Raw genomic sequence first — 27,326 nt, forward strand, 5'->3', positions numbered from 1 at the left:
CATCTGGAAAACTAACCTGGGGAGGTTGGGTAAAGTCTCATCTGTTAAATTACAATATTCAAAATCTGAATGTGGAAGTTTGTCTTGGTTGCTCTCAAGAAAACTAGCTTCTCTAGGTAAAGTCTTTGCTTTTCGGGCTACTCTATATGTCATCTTAGTGGTTAGGAAGATGGTTAACCTTTCATTCTACACAGTATGAGGAAACATCTCATTAGTCCTTTGGAGCTTTCAAATACAAGTTACAGGACACCATTATTCACAGTGGTTATATATCTTCAGTGTGGGTGCTGTAGCCTGGAGCCAAAGCAATTTCAAATAAAATTGAACACTTCAATCATTTTAAATGTATCTAGAACATATAAAGAGCTTTTCAGTCAGGATGTCTTTAATTTTTACGGTTTTTCTCAGTGTACTTAGTATTACTTTTTTTCTAAGTGGGAACTTCTGTTTTTATTTTTCACTCAGATCAGTTCCTTGAACTTATTTATCAGTTCTGGTTCTTCTCACATCTGCTAACTTAAATGGTCTGCTCAACGTTGTGTTTTTTTATCAAATGTGGAAAGAAAAGCTTGATTTTTAGGAACTGCAGTTAAGATTATGAACATGAGATTTGTTCTATATGTTATCCAGATAACAAGACACAATTTTCAGAATTTCAGATAATGTCTATTTGCTTGAAGACTTATTACATAGAATTCCTGCAGAGAAAGCTACAAAACTTACCGGGCAAGTTCTTGTATTAGCTTTATTGCAATACTTATGTCATTACTTAAAAAAACCACCAAAGATTGAGGGAAAGAAAACTGGAGGAAACACCAAAATATAAATTTTAGTCTATTTCTTCTCTTTAGAAGGAATGTGATGGACTTCATTCATTCCATCTCTGTGTGCGAGGTAAAACATATGCAGAATATGCTGCAGAAGTTACTGAGTATAGTTGATTATGCAGCAGTACTGTGGGAAGAGATCCACTGATATAGTAGGTCCCAATAACAGTCCGTTGTGACAACGGTGAATGGAAAAGTAAATTTGATTCCAGTCAGTAACTGGGGTTTTGTATGTGACTTAAAGGAAGTAATTGCTTTAGTCTGTTCAGTGCTGGAGTCTGCCTGGCTTTGGGAACTGCTGACTGAAAATACGAATTAAATGGGAGAAGGTTGACAGTAAGAGGCTCCTTTACACCTGTAAAGGAGGATTGGGTTTGTTTGCTTTGGAAAAGGTTTGTCTTGCTCAGTCTTTTAAAACCTTGTTATAAAGCAGGAGGGGGTGCAGCTGTGCACCTTTGTGTTCGTAGGTGATAGAATGAAAGATGGTTGCAACAGAAGATTTTAGGATTTAGGGAGGCAGCATGGGTAGTGTAGCTTTGGGTGGTTTGTCTAAAGACCCTGTGGTACTCTTTGGAGGAGATTGGGCAGGTCAGATCAAGGCAGCAGATTATGTGGTACATCAATTTTGATGTACAATATTGACAGTAATTTGAGATTATTTCGATTTAATTTCCATAATCGAAGAACTGATGATACCTTTAAAGCTATACTCTAATTCAGCAACAAGTTGTGGGCTTGGTGAAAGGAGGTACAGAATCAAATTTATGGCTTGTATTACACACAACTTTATTCTGTGTTCCACGCACAGATTAGATCTGTGACTCTAAACGTTAGATGTTAGTCTAAGGAGATGATCTATTTATATAAAATATTCAGCACGTGGTATTGGTCAAATCCTAAAGCTCTTCTGCTGTCTGCTGCGGTTGTAGGGTTCCTTAGAAGCACTGAGCAGGTCTGCAGGACTAGATGCAGTTCTCCTTACAAAGTTACTTGCAGGGAGATTGTAGTTTGGGAATTTAAAAAAAAAATTATTTTAAACAAGCACGCCTGATGCTGTTGTGCTCAGTTTAGTTACGGATATCCATGTATGTTGTACTTCAGTCAGATATTTGGTCTGTCAATGCGAGAGTTATTACTGAAGGCAGTGTCACCAGTCACTAGATTTAATATGTACCATAGTATGATGCTTCTTTGGGATTTAGTTGATTCCATAAAACTGCTAGGACATGAGTATAGACAAAGAGTGATTTTGTTTGCAATTTATATCTAGTGGGCAGGCATGTTTTGCTGTCTTTGGCAAGTTTCTGTTTCTTTTCAATGGTTTTATATATAATTTTTATATTAACGTCTTCAGCTTTTATCTCAAAAAGTCTTTTGAAGGAACACATTATACACAGGGATAATGGAACAATGATTGCTTAGGGCATGAATTCTGACTAGGAATACTTGAATAGCTTTCTGGAATATATTGTACAATACTGCTATTTACACCTTAAGTGTAGACTGTTACAGTAGATATGATGGAAGAAATTGGCCTGTAAAAAAAAAAAAAAAAATTTACAAGCAAGGCATGCTTTTAAAAAAGCGTTAATTGAAGAATAGTCTCTGGAAATCCTGGCATAACGTAGAATTTATTGCTGAACTTAGATATCTGTCTGAAAAACAATAGACTGTGTAGGAATTGGTCATCTGGCCTCATTTTTGGCTACCTATTCTTGGCATCTTCTTGCAAATGATGTAATGGAAGAGAATTTTCCAATGTATCTTCTCTCCTTCCCTTCTGTGCCACCCCAGTCTGCATCTTTTCTTTATTATATCTAGCATAGAACACTGTTCTTCTGGCCGCTTTACAGGTCAAAAAGACAAAGTGATAATTGAACAGAGCGCAGAGATGCAGCACATTCATGAATAATGATTTTTCAGAGGAAAACTCAAGGCATTGAAGCAGAGTGGGAAGACCAGCAAAAGCTAGGCAGTGATTGCAGTACAACTATAGAATGCTCTTGTGTCTAGCACTAGCCTTGGAATGGAGTGTGCATATTTATGCTAAAAGTACTATGAGTGCTCAGCTGTACAGCCGAGTTCAGACTAATAGGTACAAACCCTGCCACTGGGAAGCTTATGTGGAAATAAGAAGTGTACATGAGCTGGTGAAAACTGGTCAGACTATGTACAAACTTCTACTCCAGGAAACTGTAAGACAGCAAATGACTGATACGATTTCTTGTTCTTCTGTTTTACTGGTTGTGTATTACAGTCATAGGACAGTGTAGGAACTTAAAGGGAGAGAATGCAAATGTGCTGAGTTTGAGAGGAATATGGACTGTGGCTCTTTTAGGTGGCAGTTGCTTTTGTGTCCTGGGTCTGGAGGTGTAGGAGATCTTGGAGGACGGTAAGCAGTGCTCAGCTGATTTGCTGACCATCTCTTATAATGTATTTAGTCACTGCAGATTTGTTTAGTTGCTAAGTAATTTAATCCATTTGATAGTGTTGTTTGCTATATGTAATCAATTTTTGGACTAAATGTATTGAAGCATTAAAACCAATTGTTAGATAGTGTTCTCCAGTATTTATGGCTTCTAGGGGATTGTTTTATCTGTCAGGAAGATGCATTTTCAATGTCTGTGGACCCCTTTAGAGCTAATGAAAAGTGTTTTTGTTCCTCACTGTCACATTTACTCATGAAATAATGAATGAATGGTGAACTCTGCAAAGTGTGTTTGACGTCACCCCTGTGACGTCAGGGTGGTGACTGTTCTGCAGGTCGGGCTGGGGAGAAAGGATTATCTATTTCTTCATCTGAAAGTCTATACTGTGGTCAGACCGAAGATCCATGTAGCTCACTTTTCTCCAACGATGATATGTAGCAGATGCTCAGAGGCTGTGAATGGCTTGAGTGTATCCTTCTTTCTCATGGCAATCAGCAATATAGGATCTTGATAAAGTAGAGGCTGCATCTGGACTGTGTTGCATAGCCACTGGTATACAAAATTCTTGAAAGATAGATCTAATCACTTCTTAAATGCTGCTATACTTTTGGTTTTAAAGGTGTTCTGTGTCAAGAGAATTTTACAGTTTAATAGTCTTGCAGGAAGAAAACAACCCTTCCTTTTCTCTAAAATGTTGTTCTTGATGACTTTTATTGCAAGCCATTCAGGACTTCCATGAGAAACAGTGAACAGTCATTTCTATTTGCACTCTGCATATCCTTTGTGATTTTATAGGCCTCTATCTTTTCTTCCATCAAATGTGTCTTTTCCAAGCTGAAAAACTTAGATGCCCATCATGTTATCCTGTTGAATATTCTGATATGTTTGACTTTTTTTTTTTTAGGGTGAGGGGTTGGTATGGGGGGGTACAGACATCAAAACTGGGTGTAGTAGATTTATAGGGTGACTTAATGTTCTTTCTGTTTTGGTTTTCTGGTTGCTGAGCACTGAATGGGAGTAGCTCCAAGGTATTTCCTGAGTGGTGACAGCTCCTTTAAAACTGTGTGTTTGTGCAACACACAATTTTTTGTTTAAAAAAAAAAAAAACTAGGCTAAAAATAGCCTTACAGAAGCTGTGCTTATGCAGTCTGTCTGGGCTTGATTTGCCCTCCACTGTGTGTCTGCAGAGGCTGTAGTTGTTCCTGCAGAGATTTTCTTTTTTTTTTTTTCCAGGTGGATCTCTAAGTGTTGTGAGAACTATAGGACTGCTAGCCTAAAAGTGATCTCAGGTGTTGTACACCTGCCTAGTTATTAAGGGCATCCTTCACAAATATGCAAACTGTGAACATCTTCTATGGTGATGCCATGATTTATGGATCTGAACATACAGGGTATTTTAGTAATTTTAGGGAAATAAAAAATTCTAGCTACTGAAAAGCTCCCTTCAACACTGTACAAAACCATAAAATTTTTTTTAAATTACTTTTAGTCCATGCAGTGCCAAGGATCCATCAGGAATTACTTAATACGACATTAGACCAATGTTTTTACTGGCTTCCTCTGGGCTAGTTATACAATTTCCTGCAAAGATCCTGTGACATGATGAATTTACTGTCCCAGTGCTAAGAAGTGATCTCTAATGGTAGTGTCAAGGTACATTTGTCTCTTTTTGACCAGAGAACTTCTGTAGAAGTTGATTTTTTTTTTTTTCCCATTACCCTTTTTGCACTTGAAAGGTACAGCAAGCAAGCAAACTAAAATTAAGCTAGCAGGTTTTCCAACATACAGGTCCTGCCCTTAGCATAGGGATCACTGTTATTTAAATGTCTCTTTGCTAACATGTCAAAACATTGCTCACCCTGCTGTGCTTCCTCAGACTGGGGAAGGAGAAGAATTCATTAGCTATTAACTTCTGCTATTACATATCTTTAGGCTGAAATTTGTGGAAAGAATAATATGTGACCCCTTCCTGCAGGGCAGATAAACCTTCTGTCAGGATTAAAAAAAATCTATGAAAGGTAGTTTATGGGTAGAACTAGTGCACAGTAAACCTTAAAGGAATTGTAGAAATGGTAATTTGCCCAATCATTGAACTGCTTGTCTGTTTGGTAACTTTGCAAAGAAGGCATGTACAACAAATAGTGAAATTATTACAATTTACGGTATTTTTGTCCCTTGAGATTTTACAATGCTCAAAGCATTTTGCCTTCCAAGCAGAGGAACTGTATTGCTCTAAAAGTTAGAGCTGTGTCTGATTTTACTACCTGAAAAATTAAAAAAAAAAAAAATCACAGGAAGTGCTATCAGAGCAAAATTGTGCAGTAGCCAGTTCTTTTTGGGGGTGGGGTGAGGTGAGGGGGAGCAGCTTTAGCATCTTAACTGAAAGATGATTACAATGACTATATAGATTTAGCTGCTGGATTGACAGAAGCCTATAAGAAGGCTAGTAGCTTCTTAATAAGTATTAGAGGGGGGATATTGGTAATTGAGGTACATTGGGAGCTGGTTATACACATTGTTTGTTGGAGAGATGTACTGAATTCCCAAAGACTCTTGGAGAACTGGATTCAACGAGGCATCCCAGGAATCTGATATTCAGAGGCTTGTAAAAATCATTGGAGCATGCTGTCAAGTGAGTACTTCCAAATACTTTGTGTAAACTGTTTAATTATTGCTGCTGTTTATATCAGAAGATTCTTGAATATTGTTAATATTCAAGATATTAAAGCTTTGACTTTTGAACTACAGAGTTGGAGCACTGCTGCTACTGACTACTCATAGTGTGCAATGGGAGGACAGTGAGTTGTATTTGAACTCTTTTAAGCTGCAGGACAGTCTAAAAAACTTCAGACTCTTCTTGTGTACCAGAAATGTGAGTTTTGCTCCATTAGGAGGACATGAATTAATCCCTACAATGGGGGAGCTATCCCGTCTGTTGGTTGCAGTTAACATTGACATACAGAGCAAAGGTACCTTGTGATTTGATATGCATAAGGCCAAGCGGTCCTGGTTAACAGCATCTATTATCTGTCCAGATATGCAAAATAAAAATCCTGGCTATTCTTAATAATATTTATTATTCAGATACTTACTGATCAAAGCGAAATCTGTTGTTGTGGAAGCAGACTCATCAGACTACTCAGGTTATGAATTCTTTTGGTCTGTTTCTGCTCTGTGAGTGGATAGCATGTGTGTGTAACCCTGCTTCTTTGAGTAGCAAATGGTTTTAAATCCTGTGCATACTCAGTGGCTCAAAGACCTAATATGCTTAAGTCTACTCATACTGTTTCTTCATGGGGTCCTTCTCAAATGAAGCTTGCACGATAGCAACCATAGGATAAAAGTTCCATGTTTTAGGTTGAGTGGAAGAATGCTTTTGCTTTCTCACTGGAGTTCTTGCTCATGGTTTTAAATAGTTTCATGTCCTTTAACCACTTGTTTAAGCTACATCAGCTTCTAAATGTTAATATTCATCACAGAAATGAGAGCTTATTGGGCTGAATCTTACTACATTTCCCACTCTAAGTCTGTAGTTCAGACTTCCCTTATTGAAAGGGACCTGAGAATAAGGCCTTCTTCTCTGTGAGCTGGTGGGGGTGGAGAAACCCATGATTGAAATCATAAATTGGTCATTTGGAGGCATTGTAATACTGTTGTCATAGTAACAGTGGACTGGAGTGTGAAGACAACAGGGCTTTTGTCAAAAGTGACTACAGAAAATGGTTTAGGACACTCTACTATGGCATATACAACTGCAGTGCTCCCTGGTGGACTTTGGCAGAAGGAAAGTTGATTATCAGTTCCTGTATGTGAAGGATACCTCTTCAATATGTGACATCTACGTGCAGGCAGGTCTGTTAATGTAGTCCAGTCTACAGGAGTTACTGTTGTGGGAAAAGCTGCCAAAATGAGACGGGGTTGTTTGCTGTAAAGGCTCCAGGGAGTCCTTTCTGCTGGCGTTTTGCATCTGTGCATGTGTAGCTGTGATAGGTGCTTTATGAAGAAAATCTCTATGAGCAGTGTCAGTCACCCATGTGTGCCTGACAAAGGTCTTGGTGTGCCAGGAGCCTTGAAATGAGTGGATCATTGACGCAAGGTGGAAGTGCCCTACCATAACATTTTTGTGAGAGGATCAAGCATTGAGCTGGATTAATCCTGAGGTTAAATCCTCTTCAGAAACAAAATCAACAGTAAACTTGATAGCAGAGAGGATGGTGCTTTATACAAATGGGGTGAAAATGAGCCTTACTTCAGGTAAGGAAGACTTCTCTGCAGGGTTATGCCAATAAAATGACTTCTTGTTTTCATATCTGGAACTAGTGCTGCTGAAGGCTTGTAAAACCTGTCATGTTACTGTGTTACTTACAGTCCTTAAGGCTATCGTTTGTATTATGGTATTTGTATTGGTAAAAGTTGATTGAAATTCAACTTCATGAAAATAGGTTGAGGAGGATTGCCTTGTCTGGGGTTTCATACAGTGTGTATATTTTGGAAGCCATCTGTGTTTCTGTTAGGTTTGAACTTTCTTGACAGTTAATATGTTACAACCTATCTGTGGGTTTTAGACTTTTTCCCAGTTCTATTTCTTCTTTCCTAAAATTCAGGTATCAAGAAAACTAGTCTTTTTGCCTTGTTTGGCGGCTTGGCATAGGAGAATCTGTGGAGGATGAGAAGAGTAATTTATTTTATGTTTCTTTACAAGTGTTGATTAAATCAGAATCTGGTTACTTGCAGCAAAGGAGGTGGTGCGATAATATACAAAACACTATTGGAAAACTTGCTGTAGGGCATTTATGGGAAGTAAGGTCTTCAAAAGTACTGATGTTAACTATTAGCAAATTGAGAGGGAGAGGAAGAGGAAGTTGCATATTATCCAGAACAGAGTAATGGAACAGATACTGCTCTTGCAGACACTGAAACTGCTTTCAGGTGTCCGGTACCAGTTTACAGTGGCTTTCTAAATATCTTGCAGAAATACTTAATCTTATGGGACTATGCGTCTGATTACTGTACCAATATCAGCTTTTAGCTTCTCAGAGGAACCATGTGGTCTTAATGCAGTTCATATGTGGTTTAAAAACAATGTCTAGATATAAGTGTAGCTGTTAAGGCATAAATGAGTGGGGCCAATTCTAGCAGAGTTCTCAGATGTTTTCTTAATCAAATGGAAAACATTGAATAAAGTATTAATGTAGGATATAAAGGTCTTGCTTATAAAAATGTGCAGGCAATTAAATATTTGTTATATAGTGAACAAAGGTGTCTCTCTTAAATGATTTGGTCTTTCTGCAATGTAAAACAAGTGTACAAAATGAACTAGGGGTGACTGAAGCCTACTGAAAATAATGAGCACTTGCATCTTGTTCTGTGTGGTCTTCACTTCAGTCTTCCCATGCAGCTAGGACTCATGGTGAATATAGACTCCTGCACTCCAGTAATTCATTGTTTTTCCATGTTTATACAAATGTACCATGCTTCTTAAACAAAGCTATTCCTTTCTAGGAAAGGATGAAGTGTCTGATGTGAATCCTGCTGTTCATGCTGCTGTGTGTAGTCTTCATGTTTTGCTGATGTCTCGTCCAAGCAAGCAGTACTGAGTAATGCCTTGGTTAGGCGCTGTGCTCTTGACCCAGCTATGGTATTGGATACTGAACTTACATGACGAGGGAGCCAAGAGGTTGAACTGGCTGCAACAATTTGGTTTTATTTTCTTGTTTGGGGTGATACAAGGATGGCACAGTACACAGGTGTGACCCAGGAGAGGAACCCACTCAGACTGATCTAACATGCATCCTTCCTGAGCGTGAGACCCACAATAGTGATGATATCTTACCTGACAGATTGGGATTTTTGCAGTGTAGAATATTTGCTTGTCAAGGACCTAATGCTAAATAGGATAAGACTTGCACTGCTCTGTATCGACAGGGCATGGCGGTGAGCAGTTCTGGGACTGGAGAACAAATGGATATAACTCTGTCCTTTAAGAATAGAAAGCAATGTGACTGTTTATTGCATAATAATGTGCTCCAAGATAGTGGCTGGGGAAAATTTCCAAGACTGATACATGTAGTACTGCTAGCTAGTCAGTTGTTAGTAGAGTTCTATATCTGCTTGAACTTAATGTATTCTTAGCTTCCTGATGTTTACTTCAGAAACAGAATTTTTGAGAATATGTATGTCTTCTGGCCAACCTGTAGCTTTAGCCACAATTTCATGGACTGATCAGCTTGGTGTCCCTAAGATTTCCTGTACTACTTCTATTTCTTAAATATTTGGTAACTATATGGACTAATGATGAGTTTACAAAATTGGCACAAGGTTCAAGTTTTATGCAAATTATGCAGAAGTTATTTGGCATGTTGGGGCTTCTTTAATCTTAAGAGTTTCAGCTCTTAATCACATCCAAATGTTACTATGTGTGTTCCATAGAGTGTGCGACTAAGATACCATCCCCAAGTCATGTACTGTTGAAAGCTGCTAGGCACTGAAGTTCACCTCTGGAGAAGCCTGGAAAAGGCTGTGCTCTTGGATTGTGACAGTTGTTTTGTTTGGTGGTTTGTTTTTTGGTTTGTGGTTTGGTTTTTTTTTTGGGGGGGGTGGGTGGGTTCTTTTTCTCTGCCTCCTTGTGCTCACCTCACTGAATGGTGGGTTGAGAGCTGCTGCTAGGGTTTGAATCTCTTCAATGCATATTTCTTCTGGTGCTAAAAAGAGAAACTGGTTTTGATTGTGCATGCACCCTTTCTGTTTCAGAAAAATGGTAGATCCAGGACAGGTTCTAAGAAACTTTTAAGACTCCTCAGTTTATGTTGCTTCCTGAGGGTTAGATTTTAGCGCACTGGCAAATAATGCATTCCGATAGCCACATAGCTAATTCCACATGCAGTCTATCACCTGACTTCCACCAGGATTTTTTTCCCCAAAACTTTACCTGGAAGAAATAGTTAGCATATGCAGAAGGAGGTTGGAATTGGTCTTTGGTTTCTTTTAACTCTCCTCAATTCTTCTTCGTCTTAGGATGCTACTTGTTGACCTGATTTGCCTTGGTGGCTGCATTTGCTTTTCAAGGACACTGAAAGCAGGGCTCTTAATCTGTCAAGTGGGATATCAGGATTACAGCTGATATTTATTTGAATAAAACTTGAAGTAGAAAGGTGAATTCGTTCAGAGAAAAGTGAAATTGGGACCAAGCGATGAAGACTTGTCCTTAAAGCAGCTTTCAGCTTGGGATATAGATGAAAACATAAATTGCTCAGACAGTAGGGCAGCAGTTAAGATTTCTAGCTGTTCAATAAATAGTTTCTAAGCATTTGTTTTAGTATACCAAGTAGCTGCAGAATTGTTGCTTGCAAGGAAAAGGGACGTGATTTAGTTGTGGCATAGTGAGGCTTCAACCTGTACCATCTACAAATGGGCTAAATGGTTTTTTAAAGCTCTTTTGGTTAGAGAGTCTTCTATTCCATTTTGCACACTAACAATATGTATTCCAGATGACTACTTGAGCACACTTAGGTGTGATTCTTAAGCCCCTGTGTGAAATGGGCACAAACTGAAACATGGGAGGTTCTCTCTGAACATCAGGAAACACTTTTTTACTGTGAAGGTGACCAATCACCAGCACAGGTTGCCCAGAGAGGTTGTGGAGTCTCCTTCCTTGGAGATATTGAAAAGCCATCTAGACACAGTCCTGGGCAACTGGCTGTAGGTGACCCTGCTTCAGCAGGGAGGTTGCTCCAGATGATCTACAGAGGTCCATTCGACCTCAACCATTCTGTGACTCTTTGTGATTCTGTGAAAAAGGAGTGCATGTGCATGGCTGCAAATAAATGGGGTTAAATAAATGCTTAGTGTACTGTCTTTTATTGCTTATTAGCTCAAAGAAAGAAATTTTTTTTTTTTGGTGTAACTTCAGTGAAGCTTCTAGAGTTCTTACATTTTGCAGGTTCATTGTGGAAGCCCCAGAGCTTCCTTTACACTACACAGCTTTTGGTGTGGATTGTGTGCTTGGGGGAGTGTTCTGGAATGACGGAGCCATCTCTTGCATGATGCAAAAAAAACCCCAACAAGCAAAAAACCACAGTGACACTATGGTTTTGAGGTTGCTGTCTAGAAGACTGCATTCTGCATAACGTGCATATACTTTTGTTTTCTCACTGTTAGCTGAAATGGAAAATTTTTAACTTGGAAAGTATTCCATCCAAAAAAGGAAACAGGAATATTTCCTTCATTAAGTTCAGGCAAGATCAAGGCTTTGAATAGCTGTTCGTGTAGGCTGAGCAATCTACCAACTCTGGCTCTTTCTCTGAGGGCAGAAGGATATTATCAGCCTGCTGTGCTGCCTGCAGCTTCTGGAACTTTCTGCGTGTTCTCTCTCCCTATGTGTATTTAATCATTGGTAGGCAGAACTGGCGTACCAGGGAGCGATTTCGTAGTGCTTCCTACATACAGAAAGCTAATCATAGTTAAGATGCACCTACTTATGGGGGAACAGTTGCAGGCAGTCACTGAGGGAGGAGGGAGCCTTTTAAAAAGGTATCTTCTTGCCCTGCTGGAAGAGCTCTGACTGGTGCAACAATGCTTGTGGTTTTGGTTGTCTGGTTCAGATCCTTCTCCCCTACCTTACTTTGATTAGATAAATCTGATCTCTGGAACATCTAGTGCGAACTTAATTCTAAGTATTTTGTAGTGCATTGGGAAGTGAGGTTTATGGTATGTATATATAGACCAGGAGTCAGGCTATGTTGCTAAGAGGTTGAAACTTCAGTGAGCAGAGTCTAAAAGTACTTCTGGAGCAAACAATAAAAAGGCTGAGACAAAAGAGTCTTTCTGAAAAATTAGAGCTTGCATGAAAATAGGATAAACTCCTTTTAAAGTGATGCTTTGTAATATTCTTTTTGTCTAGATCCTTCTTCTCCCCTCAAAACAAGCAAACAAAAAAGTTGGTGCTGGGAGAGCTTGTTCATGCTGCTGCTTTGATGATTTCTTACTGCTGCATTGAAGCCTGTTTCTGTGAATTGTTCACCTAAGCTGAAGGAAAGTCTGACCTTTAAGCACTGTTTCCATTTCATGTTTTACTGGGCCTCTGCTCAATTTGGTAGTTGCATCCTGTTTACTGTAGGAACTAGGACAGTTTCTGCAGCATATGGATGCATGAGAACCTGCCTTTCAAAGAGCAGATCTGTGTCAAGAAGGTGAGATGTTTGATACGGCTATCCTCTGTCCCTGATGGACCAAATGGTCATTTCAGCTGTAAAGCAAGAAGTGCCTCTGCTAGGAGCCATATTCCAAGCTGTCTGCATGTATAGTCTCCTAGCATATATTGATGCCCCCAGCAGTTGCTATTATTGCTTATCTAATGACAAGGTAATAGAAACATGCAAGCAGGTGCTATGATTTTATTTAGATTATGTCACATTTCGCCAAAGTACCATTTCTTTACTAGAGGTACCTTTCTTTTACTTAGAAATAACCATTTAACACCATGTGTCCATGTAAATTTTAAAACTGTCTATCTCCAGGAGCTGGCCTGCAGATCTACAATCACAGAAAGGTTTGGATTGGAAGGGGCCTTTAAAGATCATGTAGTCCAACTCCCCTGCCATGGGCAGGGATAGCTTTCACTAGATCAGGTTGCTCAAAGCCCTGTGCAACCTGACCTTGAACACTTCCAATGATGGGGCATCCACAACTTCTCTGGGCAACCTGTTCCAGCCTTACAGAAGTTCAGGTAGATGACATCTGTAGCTTTTTCCTTTGTTGCCTGATGCAATCACTCCATTGTAGAAGGCTACCAAATTAGTCAGCATGATTTGCCCTTAGTGTCTCTAACCAGCTCCCTGTCTTCCATGTGTTTTGACATGTCTTCCAGGAGGATCTGTTCCATGATCTTACTGGGCATGGAGGTGAGGTTGACTGGCTGGTAGTTCCCAGGGTCCTCCTTTTTAAAAATGGGCATGATGTTTCCCTTTTTCTGGTCACTGGGGATTTGCCTAACTGCCAGGACTTTTCAAATACAATTGAGAATGCCTTGGCAACTACATCAGCCAATTGCCTCAGGACCCTGGGATACATCTCACTGGGTCCTATGGACTTATGTATGTTCAGGTTCCTCAGGTGGTCTTGAACCTGATCTTCACTTACAATGGGAGGGACTTCATTCCACAGTCCCTGCCTTGAGGTTCAGGGGCTTGACAGGTGTGGGAAGAGAGATTACCATTGAAAACTGAGGAAGAAAAAATTGTTGAGTACCTCAGCCATCCCCATATTGGTTGTCACTAGTTGTCATGTGTTATTTATCAAGGGGGGTATGTTTTCTTTAATCTTCCTTTTCTAGCCAATGTTCCTGTAGAAGCCCTTCTTATTATTTGCATCCTGTGCCAAATTCAGCTCGGACTGTGCCTTAGCTTTCCTGATCTCATCCCTACACATCTGGGCAGCATCTCTATGTTATTCCCAGGATACATGTCCCTAGTTCCACTGCCTGTGCACTTCCTTCTTACACTTTAGTTTGACAAGGAGGTCCTTAGTTAGCCATGTTTGTCTCCTGCCTTCCTTGCCTGATTTATTACATGTGAGAATCGAGAGCTCTTGCACTCTAAGAGAAATGTCCTTAAAGAGCTGCCAGCTCTGTTCCGCTCCTTTATCCCTGAGGACAGTTTCCCAGGGGGTCCCATCCATTAAGTCCTTAAACAACTGAAAGTTTGCTCTCCTACAATTCAGAGTCCTGACTCTATTCTTCACCTGGCCCATATCCCTCAAGATTGTGAATTCTACCAGGGCATGACCACTGCAGCTCAGGCTGCCACCAGTCTTGACATCCCTGATTAGTTCATCTGTTTTGGTAGGCAACAGGTCTAGTAACACTTCTCTGGTTGTTGCGCTATCGCCTGGATTAAGAAATTATCCTTGACGCACTCCAAGAGTCTCCTGGACTGCTTACAGCTTGCTCTGCTGCTTTTCCAGCAGATGTCAGGGTGGTTGAAATCCCCCAGCAGGATCAGAGCCTGCAAGCGTGGTGCCTCCTGTTGTTGAAGTAAGAACTCTTCATCAACAAGCTCTCCTTGGTCGGGCAGCCTGTAGTAAACACCAACCATGAGGTTTCCTTTGTTGGCTTGCCCCCTAATTTTTACCCATAAGCTCTCAGCTTGTTCATTGCTGTTTTTCAAAGGCAGCTCTGTGGAGTCAATCAATTTCTTTTTACATAAAGGGCAACCGCCTGCTCCTCCTTCCTTGCCTGCCCTTCTGAACAGTTTCTAGCCATTGATTGCAGCACTCCAGTTGTATAATCCTTCTCACCATGTTTCAGTGATAATAATTAGATCGTAGCTTTCTAGCTGCACAGTGGCTTCCAACTCCTCCTGTTTGCTACCCATGCTGCGTGCATTGATATGGAGGCACTTCAGCTGGGTCATCAACTGTCACCTTTTTACAGGAACATGCCCTAATTCCTTTGAGGCATTTCACATGTGTTTCTGTCTTGGTTCCTAATATATGAGCAGTCCCTGGCTTTTCTCTGTTGCTTAAAACTCCATCGCTTTCTCCCGCTACTTGTCTGCTGCTTTCTCCTGCTGTCAAAACTCTTGTTTCTGTCTATGCTGTTGGAGAGCACTGTTCTAATTCCCTTTGCCATTTTTTGTTTCAGCATAGCAGGGCCTAGTGTTGCTTTTGTAAGCTTCTGTTCATCTACTTCATACTACTGCGGTCGGCATATTTGTCTCTTGCTCTGTCTGGCCCCAACAAAGAACAAAACCAACACGCTGGTTCATTGGGAATAAAACCGTTGTCTGGGGTAATGGGAAACTGGGATGCCCTGAACAAGAGAAGTAGGGAAGGCAAAATGATGGGAAGTGCTTGAAGTCGACATTGACCCACCAGGACTTTGGCTGGTAATGTTAGATATACTCTTAACTAGAACAACAAAATGATCCTTTTCAACTCCTGTCACTGGCAAATGTCCTTGTACTGTCCTTTCTTGTGCCAACCAGAGCATGCTGTGTCATTGCATGATGAACTGGATTGGGCAAGTGATCATTCTTCTCATCTGCCTTGTTGCCTGACCAAATATTTGCAGCCACGCAAAGCAGGGTGGGCAGCACAGGGCTGAGGATCGCGATTCTGCCAGCCTAGTCTAGGTGAAACTGTACCCTGTGATAGTGCTGTTTTGCAGGGGGGCAGCTTTACAATTTTTTGCAGTCCTTCAATGATTTTTTTTTCTTTTTTTAAATTGGGAAGGGGGATAAAGGCTGCATGCTCTTCCACTCTCTGCCTTGAAGCGTTGTCTGTTCTCATCCTACTAGAGATGTTCCTTATTCCCCTGGAGCTTGGTGTTTGGACCTTCTCTTCTCTCCTTCAAGCTAAGCACTGTTCTGCATGGCCCCTTTGTCCCAGGGGTGTTGAGACTAGCTGGACATAATTTCGTAGCTTAGCAAGGTCCTTAGCCTTTGCCTCAGAAAAAGCAGCTCTCAGCCTGGAAGAGTCCATTCCAGTCTGCCATCTGAGCAATAAAACCCTACAAAGCAGCTGTGGTAATGTAGGTCTTAGATTCGTAGAATAGTTTGGGTTGGAAGGGACCTCTAAAGGTCATCTAGTCCAACCCCCCTGCCATGGGCAGGGACATCTTCAACTAGATCAGGTTGCTCAGAGCCCTGTTCAGCCTGACCTTGAATGTTTCCAGGGATGGGGCATCCACCACCTCTCTGGGAAACCTGTGCCAGTGTTTCACCGCACTCAGCGTAAAAAATTTCTTCCTTGTATCTAGTCTAAATCTACCCCCCTTTAGTTTAAAGCCATTCCCCCTTGTCCTGTCGCAACAGGCCCTGCTAAAAAGTCTGCTGCCATCTTTTTTATAAGCCCCCTTTAAGTACTGACAGGCTGCAAGAAGGTCTCCCCGAAGCCTTCTCTTCTCTAGGCTGAACAACCCCAACTCCCTCAGCCTTTCTTCATAGGAGAGGTGTTCCATCCCCCTGGTCATTTTTGTGACTCTCCTCTGGGCCTGCTCCAACAGGTCCGTGTCTGTCTTATGCTGAGGGCTCCAGAGCTGGACACAGGACTCCAGGTGGGGTCTCAGCAGAGTAGAGGGGAAGTCTTTGAAGTCTTCAGCAGTTAACTGTTTGCAGACACCTTTGATACTGGAGATCCAGTCTTCCACAGCTTTTCCTTACTTGTCCTGCCTGCACCCATGGGGACTTCTACTGTATTTCTTCCTGAATTCCCTTAGGGATTTAATTGCTCACCCTGCCTTTATTCTTCCTTTTTGCTTCTTCTGCATGCTCTTTCATATTTCTCTCTCTCTCTTTTCTACCAAATGCGTTCCTGTCCTTCTGTCCCTAAACTGCCACCTGGTTATCATCTCTTCTTACCAATAAACCACCTGCAGTGCTCCCAGATATGTCTGGTTATCGCCTCTACCCTACCCTGATTCCGGATTAAATCCTTTGCTGTGCTTAGCCTCTCTGTTCCATAATCCTCTCTTCATTCAGCTTTGATGGCTTTCACTATAGAGGGGCAGTCAAGAGAATAGGACCTGCTCCTCTCCTTTTTTTCTAACTCCTCTTAGCTGAGCTGGCAGTGGTGTTAGAGGCCATGGATGTCATCAGGTAAAGTAGTGATACTCAAACCTTTAGAGATGTGTGTAGCCTCTGTAGTGATACTGCCTCTCACGTTTTCAGCTTGTAATTCTGATGGCTGATGAATATAGCCTTTTTCTTAATCATGCAGCCAAGACTGGGATTGCTCGCAGAGGTGGAAGTTAATCAGTGATACAGTTGTGGTTAATGTTATTAGCTGTATCTCATATATTCAACTTTATGAAGCTAAGAGTAGGGTGCTACAACTTTTGTTATATGGGGTCATTTAGCAAAAAGGCTTATGTATCTGGTAACTTGCCAAAATGGGATTATTAGATCTGAATCACAGAAGCATAATTTCTAGGCAAGAAATGGTTGTTCTTGTAACGTGAGAAAAGCTTCAAAACCTCAGTGGTTTGATTTACGTGTAGAAGTAGTTAGGGGAGAAGATGCATTTAGCACTGGCTGAAAAAGATTAATAGTTTGAATTCCCGCATGTTGTCTAGATGTTTTCAGAATGTGGAGGTAAATGAGCACATTATGTTTCTGGTCAAGTGTAACTTGGAAACATGTCCTGCATGGGACTAATACTGAGGTGTGTGTGTTTCTGGGACTTAAGGTTAGTGAGAGACTGACCAGCTTTAAAGGTATCCTTTAGAGAGATGGAAGATAGTGCCTATGTTGTGAGTCAAAAGGAGGGCTTTTTCTTAGGTTGTTTTCTCTGTACCTTGGTACTTTGGGAGTACGTAGATAAAGCTACAGTAATATGGTTTGGAAAGGACCTTTGGGAATCATCTCCAGAAGGTGAAGTTGAAAAGGGGGAAGAAAGGTTATATCCTAAAGCTGGGGTAACTGGAAGGGACCGCGAGCACAAGGCAGCGGGACACAGTAATAAAAGAACTGGTGGGGAGAGAGGAGACAACTGTAGAGCTGTGAGGAACTGAAGACTCTGGAAATGTAATTAAAAGCAGTAGGCAGCTTTAAGTACAGATACTTCTGGAAGGTCTGCCTGTTTTCGCGGTTTTTTTCACTCAACAGTCAAAGGTTTGGTTGTGTCCTTTTTTTGTATTTACGTGCATCCAATTCGAAACCAAATGCAAACTTTTCCATCAGCACTCCTGTAAGTACACTCACGAAGCTTGTGGATGTTGAGCTTCGACAAACTATAACAGAAATATTTTGATCTTTGATCATGCATAATATTGGAACAACCAAATTGATTTTTTTTTATTCCCATTCTATTCCCACTGTATTTCTGTCTTTCAATCAAAAATGTTTTCCTTTGGTGCACTTTTAACTGAGGCAGTATGAAGGAGGAAGGGCTGAGTACTTGGATGATGGTTTGCATGTAGACACACACCCCCTTTTTTTTTTTTTTAGTTCTAATAAAACTTACTTCTCCCTTGTTGCTGTATAGCTAGCAGGGAAGTTTTTGCCATACCTTGTTGGTGAAAATGTGAAGGTTGAAACTGCCAAAAGTAAAAATGTTTGTTCTTGGTGGGCTTATAATGTGACAGCCAAATGACATAGTGTTGGTTAGCTTCACAGTTCAAAATACCTATGCCAGGAGGCTGTGGGCCAAGTGTTTAATTTTAGGATTCATCCTGCTGTAGCAAGTTGGCAGTAATCTGAAATGATTAGTCGTTGTAGTTCATGCTCTGTGCAATGCTGTAACTTTTTTTTTTAAATTTGGTGGGAACATCTGTAGTATTGATCTGGTATAATAGCAGTGTAATTAAATAAAGCATTTCAGATGGTATGTGAAGATCAGAAACTTATGTATTGTAGCAGTTGCAGTGAGAATAAAAATATAATTCTGTACCAGTCTGTGTTTGTTCTATAGTTAAGCTTACAGGACTTTGTCCATATACAATATGAACAGTCAATTAAAAGAAGAGCTGCTTTACATTGTACCATATGGTTTGTAGGAAAGACAAGGATAGCCAGGTAATGGTATTGCTAGATTATTAAGGGCTCTGCCTGCAGTACAGAAAAATAATACACCCCAATGTCCCCACTGTCCAGAGGAAATAAACCAGCATATCAAAATATGCTAATTAACAAGATTCCAGGAGTGAATCTGTGTGCACACCATCCTTAAGCTTGCATGTTAACAGCAGTCTCTTGATAGAAACTATTGCCACATTTCCTTTTCAGGCTACTCGGAAACCGTCCTCTGAAACTGGTGTGCAGCGTTTGAAATCTAAAATAGCTACAGTTAGCTAGAATGGCTTGTTCTGTTGTGTTTCATTATAAAGGGAATGTTTTTCTCAAACAGGAGATCTATCTTGACGTTTTTACACATCCCTTGTGTATTGAAAAGGAAATTTAGAGAGACACACTGTGTCTAGATCTCAAACACCCTGTGGTTAGAAGAGACTTTGTGTTGCGGTAAAGTGTTAAAGGTTTTGAACGAGCAGGAGAACATTCAATTAGAAGCTACCTGTGGTTTGCTGGGTATAAAAGTACAGCTGTGTTACACCAATAGGCTAAACATCAGATGCTGGATTTCTTTTGTTAATTCATGTTGATGACAACATCGCTCACTTGGATACCTTTTTGTGAGATTATGTACTAAAAAAGTATGGAGAGGATAGAATCAAATAGTCAGTAGAGGAAATGTAAGAATAAGATTGCCTTTGTGACCTGAATTTGCTTCCTTTATTCATCTGCATTCTAATACAGTCCTTATGTATAGGATTGGTTTCTTCTCCCAAGGTGCTACTGCATTCATGTCACAGGGTAGGTCTGTCTATAGGACTGAATAAGGGAGCTGTCTGCAGGACCATACCCTTGGCTGTTGGAGAGGCTGGAAGGGTTATGACGAGTGGGATGAATGAATGCAGAGACAAGAAGGATAAGTCTCATGGTTACAGCAATTGAGTTCTGACAGGTTCTTTTTCTGAACCTAGTTTGGCCACTTCAAGTGCATGTTCCACAGGCAGTCATTAATTCAGGGTTTTTGCAGGTAACCAGCTTAAGCACCATTAGTCAATTTTTAATTTCCCTAGGTTTTTAAAAAACTAAAAACCTGACACAGAAATTGTATGTTGTAAGCCATGCCAAAACCCTTCATGGTTCATTAGCATAACTGAAAAGGTTAGATACACTGCATAATCCTTTGTCATTTTAGCCGGGAGAGGAGCTGAAAGCAGTGCTGTGTTGTCATCTTCTGTGTGTGCCAGCAGAAGTAGCAGGGGAGTGCTCTTGCTTGGTTTGCACAGGACTGAAGAATTGAGAGACTTGAAAACCTGTGCTTCTGTTTTAGCATCGGGCTCAGGCAGTTGCAGATCCCTCTGGCATCTCTACATCTGTCATCTCTCATTTTTCAAAGTCACCATTCTTGCACCCTAACCTGCCTCAGCTTTGCTTTGCATGTTAGTCCAAATGTCCAAGCTCTGGGCAAATCCCAGTCATTCCTCTCTCCTGGTCTTTCTTCCTGGACTTTTTATCTGCGCTATTATCTCCTCCCCTGCCACATCTTCTTGTTCAGTTCTCTCCCTTAGCTCTTTGTCCCAGGCTTCTTGCCATGTGACTCCTTCACTGTCTTCTCATTCAGTCTGTGTTGTTTCATCATTTTGTACTGCCTGCTTTCTCTTGATGGACACTTTAGTTGCTGGTTTCCTCTTTTAGGGTCCCACTCTTACCCTGATGCCTTTTGGGACAAATGGCTTCCCTATCCTCTGGAATATAGATTCACTAGCAGGGTCCAAGAGAATAGAGACAGGACATACTGAATGTGTATCTCCATGCTTAATTTCTGTACTGCCTACTGTGTTTAAAAAATCTGCAAAAAGTCTTGTTCACCACCTCCTGCTGGAGTGTGCTCGACTGGCTTGTGAGGCTGGCTCAGAGTCAAACCTGTCCATGAGTAAGATCTCTAAGGGGGTGGTAGCATGTATGGCACAGATGGCATCTTCAGAAACGTAGTGCCAGATCTTAACAAGCTTCTGTGAGCACGTGCTAGCTGAATTTTTTTTTCCCCCGTATTGGTGTCTTCGTCTTGACATAGGGGAAAAAAAACCCACCACCAAACAAAAAACCTCCTAGGAAAAGCCCGATCTGCCTACTTGAATCTTCTTTCAAAAACATGGGACAATTGCACCTTCTTGGCAAAACATAAAATAAGTCAATTTACTTCATTAAAGCACTAAATTTCTGCAAAAATTCAGCTTAGGGCAAACTTGTAGCATAGCATCCTGTAAGCTGAAATATATGAAATTTAGCAATGTTAAGAGCATTTAAAGTCAGAATTCTATAAGAAAAGAGGTTTGAATAAAAACAATGCTACCAGTTAAAATTTTAATTTACAAAAAAAGTTTATTTCTGAAAAGCCTTTTGCTGATTGAAGTGATATATGTAGTATAATATTGGTAGTTACTTTTGTTCTGGATTGGGTTATGTTTTTTTCCTGGAGAATTCTGTCTATGAAGTGTCTTTGCACCCTTAATTACAAAAAGTGTTTGCAAGTATTTCTTTGTCTTGACTCCTTCAGTCCAGCTGTATCTCAACAGACTTGGTTACATGAGCAACCATAAATGTCTGCTGGTTTTTATTATTTGTCTCCTTGACATTGAGTCTCTGCACCTTTGTACACTGTCCTGTTATTCACACTTGTGCAAAGTAAGTGTGGTTGCTCTGAATTTGTAATATATTGTGCTTATTTTGCACAACATTTGGGGAAATGGAGAATTGGGGCCCTTTTTGTCAGACCTCTGATGTTGCTGTGGGCTTTGTTTTCCAGTTCTGTAGAAAATGCCTTGATCTTGAGAGGGGGTGGTCTGAATTGCATTGTTGTTATGTTGTTTCTGATCAAAAGAGTTTACAGGTAAAATAGTGTTCTCCTTTTTTTTTAATGAGCTTTTCTAAATGGTAATTTTCTGTATCAATGCCTTCCTAGCCATATGGTTGCATATTGCATTCTGAGTATTTTTATGTACTTGAATTTTTATGTGTTAATAGGTTTAGTAGGAAAAAGAAATACCAGTGAGAATAATAGCCTCTGAACATCCAGGCTGCAGGGTACCAGGTTACACATCTTACCCTATTTGTTACACTTCTTGAAGGCAAGCCGGTGTGCTGCGGTTAAGATTTTGTGCGCAAGTGACGAGTCACTGAAAGGCTGGAGTATTACTGATTTACAGAGGGGGGGTGACTTGGGATATTCAGCAGAAAAAGGAATGGGAGTGGTAACAAGCGGCAGTAGTGGTAGTAAAGGCAGGAGCAGGTTCCACAGTTAACAGATTTCCCAGTGTGAGGCAGTGAATGCACAGCATTCCAGCTAGCTGTCAGGAAGAACCCAAAACTGTGTATTGCAAGAGATTCAGGGTTCACGTTTATCACACGAAGTCATGTGATCTTACTATATCTTAACTTGCCAACTTAGCCTTACTCCGGAGAAGATCCTTTGCTGCAGTGCTTAACAACAACAAAAAAAAAGAGAAAGGGGAAAAAAAAAAAAAAAGAAAATAAAAAAAGGGGGGGAGGGGACATGACCCAGAAGGAAAAATAAAGAAAATTGTGCAATGTGTGTTTATGCCTACATCATGCCGAGGAGACACTTAACAGTAAATAATCTGTGTATCCCTGAGGTAAGATACTGTTTCTGCTTTCCCTGCACAGTGCTGCTGCAGCACGGAGCTGATCCAAACATTCGGAACACGGATGGGAAATCTGCGCTGGATTTGGCAGACCCTTCAGCAAAAGCTGTACTCACAGGTAAGATGCATACATCTCTCAGCAGTGCTACCTGTAGTTCATTTTGTGTGTATAAGTTGAGCATCGTAAGAGCCTTCTGCCTTTTTGGATTTTCTGTTGTGTAAGAGCATTTTAAAACTGTCTTGTACCAGATTTCATATTGATGTAACTGTCGGTAATCTGCTGTGCTGCTATAGGTTTGCTTATTCTACTTATGCTAATGCTGTAATTTTCTGTTATAACATCATTCATTATTCACTGTGTTTCTGTGTGTTTTTTTCTTTTTAATTACTACCCAATATACAGATTGAATAGGAGCCCTCAACCCCTGCAAAAAAAGAAGAAAAAATCAGGTCAATTGTTTTAAGACCTTCACTGTTGAGCAAGCAAGGACATTTTTATAACTATAAAAGTACCTGTGGTCTGAAAGACAACCTGCTACTGATTGCAGAGATCAATAGTTACATGATATTTTGCTGCAGATTCACATGCTACCCTTCCCTTCCTGTTCCTCATTAGTCTTTTCAGGTAGAACTCTTTCTCACGCACCAATTTTTTTTCTTTGTAGGGGCTATTAGCTGCCAAACAATATGTTTCATGAAAATATTCTACAGATACAACTTTGTTTTTACACAGCTTTGATTTTTTTATAAATTAACTGTTGTAGCATACCAGTAAGCATTAAAGGTATAATATAGTAGCCTGTCAAATCTGTATCAAGAAATACATAGTCCTCTGTGCTGATTTTGACATCTAGGAAATAATGTTTAGAGCAAAGTAATCTTGGATTTTAAAATATATACAATTAGGTTTATAGAAAGGGATTCAGCAGCTGAGCTTCATTTGAAGAAATAGCTATTTTTCTTTTGCCTTTACTTCCCCTATTCTCTCTCTCTCTTTTTATTGACAGCTTAATTTATAGGTTATGTGCTATGCAACACCCGTATTCTTTCTTCAGATTATGTTCAGAGCACACCAGCTCCCTTCACTTTGTCAGGAACATTTCCTCATCATCTTTTTCCAGTGCGCTGACTGCTATACATAATTATCTACAGCTCTGCAGTGATTTGAGAGTGCCTTTGGAACAATGCACTTTAAATACATATGATTTAGTTTAATTACTCAGTGTCAAATTTAAACACGTTCCTACAGTGTTAATACTAATGTTAGCTGTGCTAAGCAGGTTAATCTGACTTTTGGCTGTTAATGGGTACAGTTGTACAGATGCTGAGGATGGAAAGGGCACCAGGGAGTCAAGGTACCTCAAAAGGTGTTAATGGATATTCAGTATTTAGTTATGGGAAACTTGGTATATGTACAGTTTGGAGGTTCCAGGCTCTGAGCTGCTCTTTAGGCTATGCTCAAAGATCAACTTCAGAGGATAGTAGAAGACTTAGGAAGGTCTCTGATGGTGACTTAACGTCTGCTCCACGGAGTTCTCTGGGCACTAGATCACCCCCTTGTGCTTTAGGCAATGGAGGGGGCAATGTGTCATATCAAAGAAGTGGAGATGATTTGGAAGCAGCCCTCTGAGAATGTCCTGTCGAGTGCAGCAAGTGCCCTGTGTCCCTTGCCTCACCCCTAATGCCTCGCACACGAGCATCCAGTGACTGTGCAAGCTTCTGCAACCAATGGATGTTACCAGGTTGTGCATATAAACACACATACACAGAGCCACTTCTGCTGCTACTTAGGTGTTTTATTGTTCATAAAAAGAGGTAGTTTTTGTATGTGTTTATTCTTCCTAGCAAGAAAATCAGCTTTTGGTTTTACCAGCTTTGTCCTCAAGGTGGCTCTTGGCTACACTGGGCTCTCTCTATGCTGTGCACCTGAGCTCCAAGCTGTGTAAACAGGGTTTGATTCAGGCTTTAGCTGCTGTATGATTCACAATAACTGAAAAAGCTGACACTGGATGCCATTTAAATGGAAGCTTTCTATTAAGAGCTTAACTTTTCTGGATGCTGCCCTGCTTTCTAGTATCTCTGTTAGGCTTCTACTTTCTCATGCATTTTCCGTATGTTGTTACCTTTGGGTCTTGCTTCCTCCCTCTGGAAGAAGGGGGCTTAAGGGATTTCTTAGGATCTATCTGGCTTGGGATAATCTTTAGCTACAGCAGTGCTGTGCAATTAGGTGCATCAGGACTTAAAGATATTACTGGATTAAGGATAAGTAGGATGTATTAACTTAATTTTCAGTATTTAATGTTGAATGGTGGGATTTTAGAAATGCTCCTATCTAGAGCTTTTAAAAGTGGAGTGATTCTGAAAGCACAATCTGTAATCGTTACTGTATTTGCATCTTTAAACGGCATGCATGTCAAGGCTATTCTCATGATGTTATTTTATGTTCATTTTTCTATCAGTGTCTATGACCACAATAGACTTTTCCACATTGCTGCTGTATTGATAGTAAGAGGAAGCTTGTTCTTCAAAAACTTTTTGACCAAGTATTTGCATAAGTTCATGCATCGATGTTAATCTCTTTGTGAATGAACTGTGATTATAGTCTCTCTTTGACCTCCAACTTAGCAAACGTGAACAGAAAACTTGTTGGTAATTGATTAAATCTTTTCAATTGGACAAAGAATTCTGTATGTGTTTTAAAAGGGACATTCCTGCTGTGTAAAAAGCATTTCTGGTGTTCCGGCAGCAAATGCTGAATCCACAATGATTTGTTCTTTTCTGTCTCCCAGTCTAGAATAATGTATAGTATCTTTTTCTCCTGAATTACAGAAAGGATCTATAATGCAGTAGTTTCTGGGATGACTTCCAGCCATTTTCATGCAACATTCTCTTAAAATGCATGTTTTATAAAGGATCCATGATGCAAATGAAAGGCTAATATTTTGATGGAAATGGACTTTGAAAATGTCTTTGTAGATTAAAGTGAATTTTATAGAGATTAAACACCCAGTTCCAGCTTCTTTAAAAAAAGAAAAAAGAAAAAAAAAAAGAAAAAAAAGTTATATAATTGCAGAATCTGCTTTTTACTACTTAAACAGGAAAGCAGTCTTTTTTTCCCTTTCTGCAGGATAAGCAGCATTTGTATGAGCCAAGCACTTCATGATTGAGAGGGTGCATATTTTTTGTTTCTTCTTCCTTAGCATCCCTTACTGTTCCTGAATCAGGTTGTCAGAAAAGGATGAAGTGGTAGTACCTCTTTCTCTAGGCTGAAGTGGTAGTACAGACTCCAAAAACATATTGTATCTAAAAACCAGAGCTGTTACACACACGAGATTACTATCCTAGTTAATTTTATTTTAGTTTAATTGCCTTTGGGGTGTGTGGTTTCTGAGATGGGGACTCGTCTTTGTTGCTGTACATAGCACTGTGGGACTCCCATCCAGAACAGGGCCTTTGGGAGCTTTTGCACTACGAGTCATATTAGTCTTCATTATTCTCTTACCCTGCTTATTGCCTCTTTAAACATTAATATCCCTTTGTATCTTTCCTGTACAGTATATGAAGAGCCAACAATATGGTTAATGATTTATGTGAATGATTTATTTTGTTTTTTTCCACACTGATGCTTTTTTTGCCACTTCCCCATATTATCTGCTGTTTGGAAATGCTTTCTCTACATGAATGGTCGTTCTTTGCACTTGAGCGGTTTCTAAAGCTGTTAGCAAGAGCTGAAAGCACTTTGGTTGGATAATACATTCTTGACTGCTCGGTGCCACTGTTTTGCAAGGTTGGCTTTGGTTGGTTTCAAGGATTACTCCCTTGAAACAGGTCAAAATGAAAAAAGTTTGGAAAGTGCTGCATCTCCACATTAAAGGAAGATTTCTTGGGTACAAAATAATGTCTTGTTTGTTAATAGAATCAATTTTCAAAGTTAAACAAGACTCTGATCTTCCAAATTACTATGGAAATAATGTCTTTTACAAGCAAAGTGCTTATGTTCTATTGAGCATTTCTCACTTCTGTTTTTCGGATGTGAGGGACAGCTTGATGTGTGAAAGTACATCTGGGCTAAGGTTACCAGAAGTGTTAATGAGGATTCATGTTTTCATCTATTTGTCATGTCAACTTTTTAAGTGGGGAGCATAGTCCACTTATTGAAATATATTTGCACAAATTTTTTTAAAGTGAACTACCATCTATGCATAATTTGCGTGCAAGGAAGGGGAAAACCTGATATTTCACTACAAAAAGTTTACTGAACTTTAGAGGATAGAAAATGGATCCTAGGTACAACTCATTCATTTTAAAATTAGCAGGAAGAGAAGAAACTATTTTAGTTTGGGTTACTTTTTATTTTTACTGTTTTACCATTATAATTGTGGCTATCTTGTTATATTTGTAAATATATAATTAAAAAAAATCTCATTCAGTGTGTGGTCTGGTTCCCACTTTCTTCTTTGAAGGAAATGCATTGGTTACTTGGGAGGCCAGGAGGGAAATGCCTTCCTTTCTCAGTTCTGGCATGGTCACATTTCAGTTTCATTTCACATTTCCTTGTTTTCACATTGAGAGGAAAGAGGAAGAAACAGTCCTCTTTTGTTCTAGATGCCATGCCATACTTTGTGTGCACTTCTGTTACGTTTCCTCCTCAAGAAGAGCAGTCCTTGTTCTTTAGACTGTCTACATACAAAGTTTCACTTTAGTGAAAATGAAGTTTAACTTTGGTGTCACTACCCAGTATCGCTGATTCTCTTTCCAGTTTCCAGCACTGCATTATTCTTTCAAAATAACATATCTCGATTTGAGAACTGTGCTCTGGTATAACATCCAGTTGACTTCTGTAGTGATGATTAATACCTTTCATGGCATTTTTTTATTCCAGGTTTTATTCAGGCTAAGTTTGTTTTT

The 27,326-nt window shown here is 40.0% G+C and overlaps 1 protein-coding gene across 1 annotated transcript in view; it reads left to right on the plus strand.

Annotated features, from left to right (window-relative positions):
* The window catches only part of TNKS (tankyrase), a 147,346-nt gene that overhangs the window by 14,213 nt on the left and 105,807 nt on the right, over positions 1-27,326 (plus strand). Inside the window, exon 3 of the mRNA XM_076336717.1 lies at positions 22,441-22,536. Within this exon, the coding sequence (XP_076192832.1) occupies positions 22,441-22,536 (96 nt within the window). The remainder of the gene's footprint in view (positions 1-22,440; positions 22,537-27,326) is intronic.

The sequence above is a fragment of the Aptenodytes patagonicus genome, chromosome 4, assembly GCF_965638725.1.
Source record: "Aptenodytes patagonicus chromosome 4, bAptPat1.pri.cur, whole genome shotgun sequence".
Taxonomy (NCBI): domain Eukaryota; kingdom Metazoa; phylum Chordata; class Aves; order Sphenisciformes; family Spheniscidae; genus Aptenodytes; species Aptenodytes patagonicus.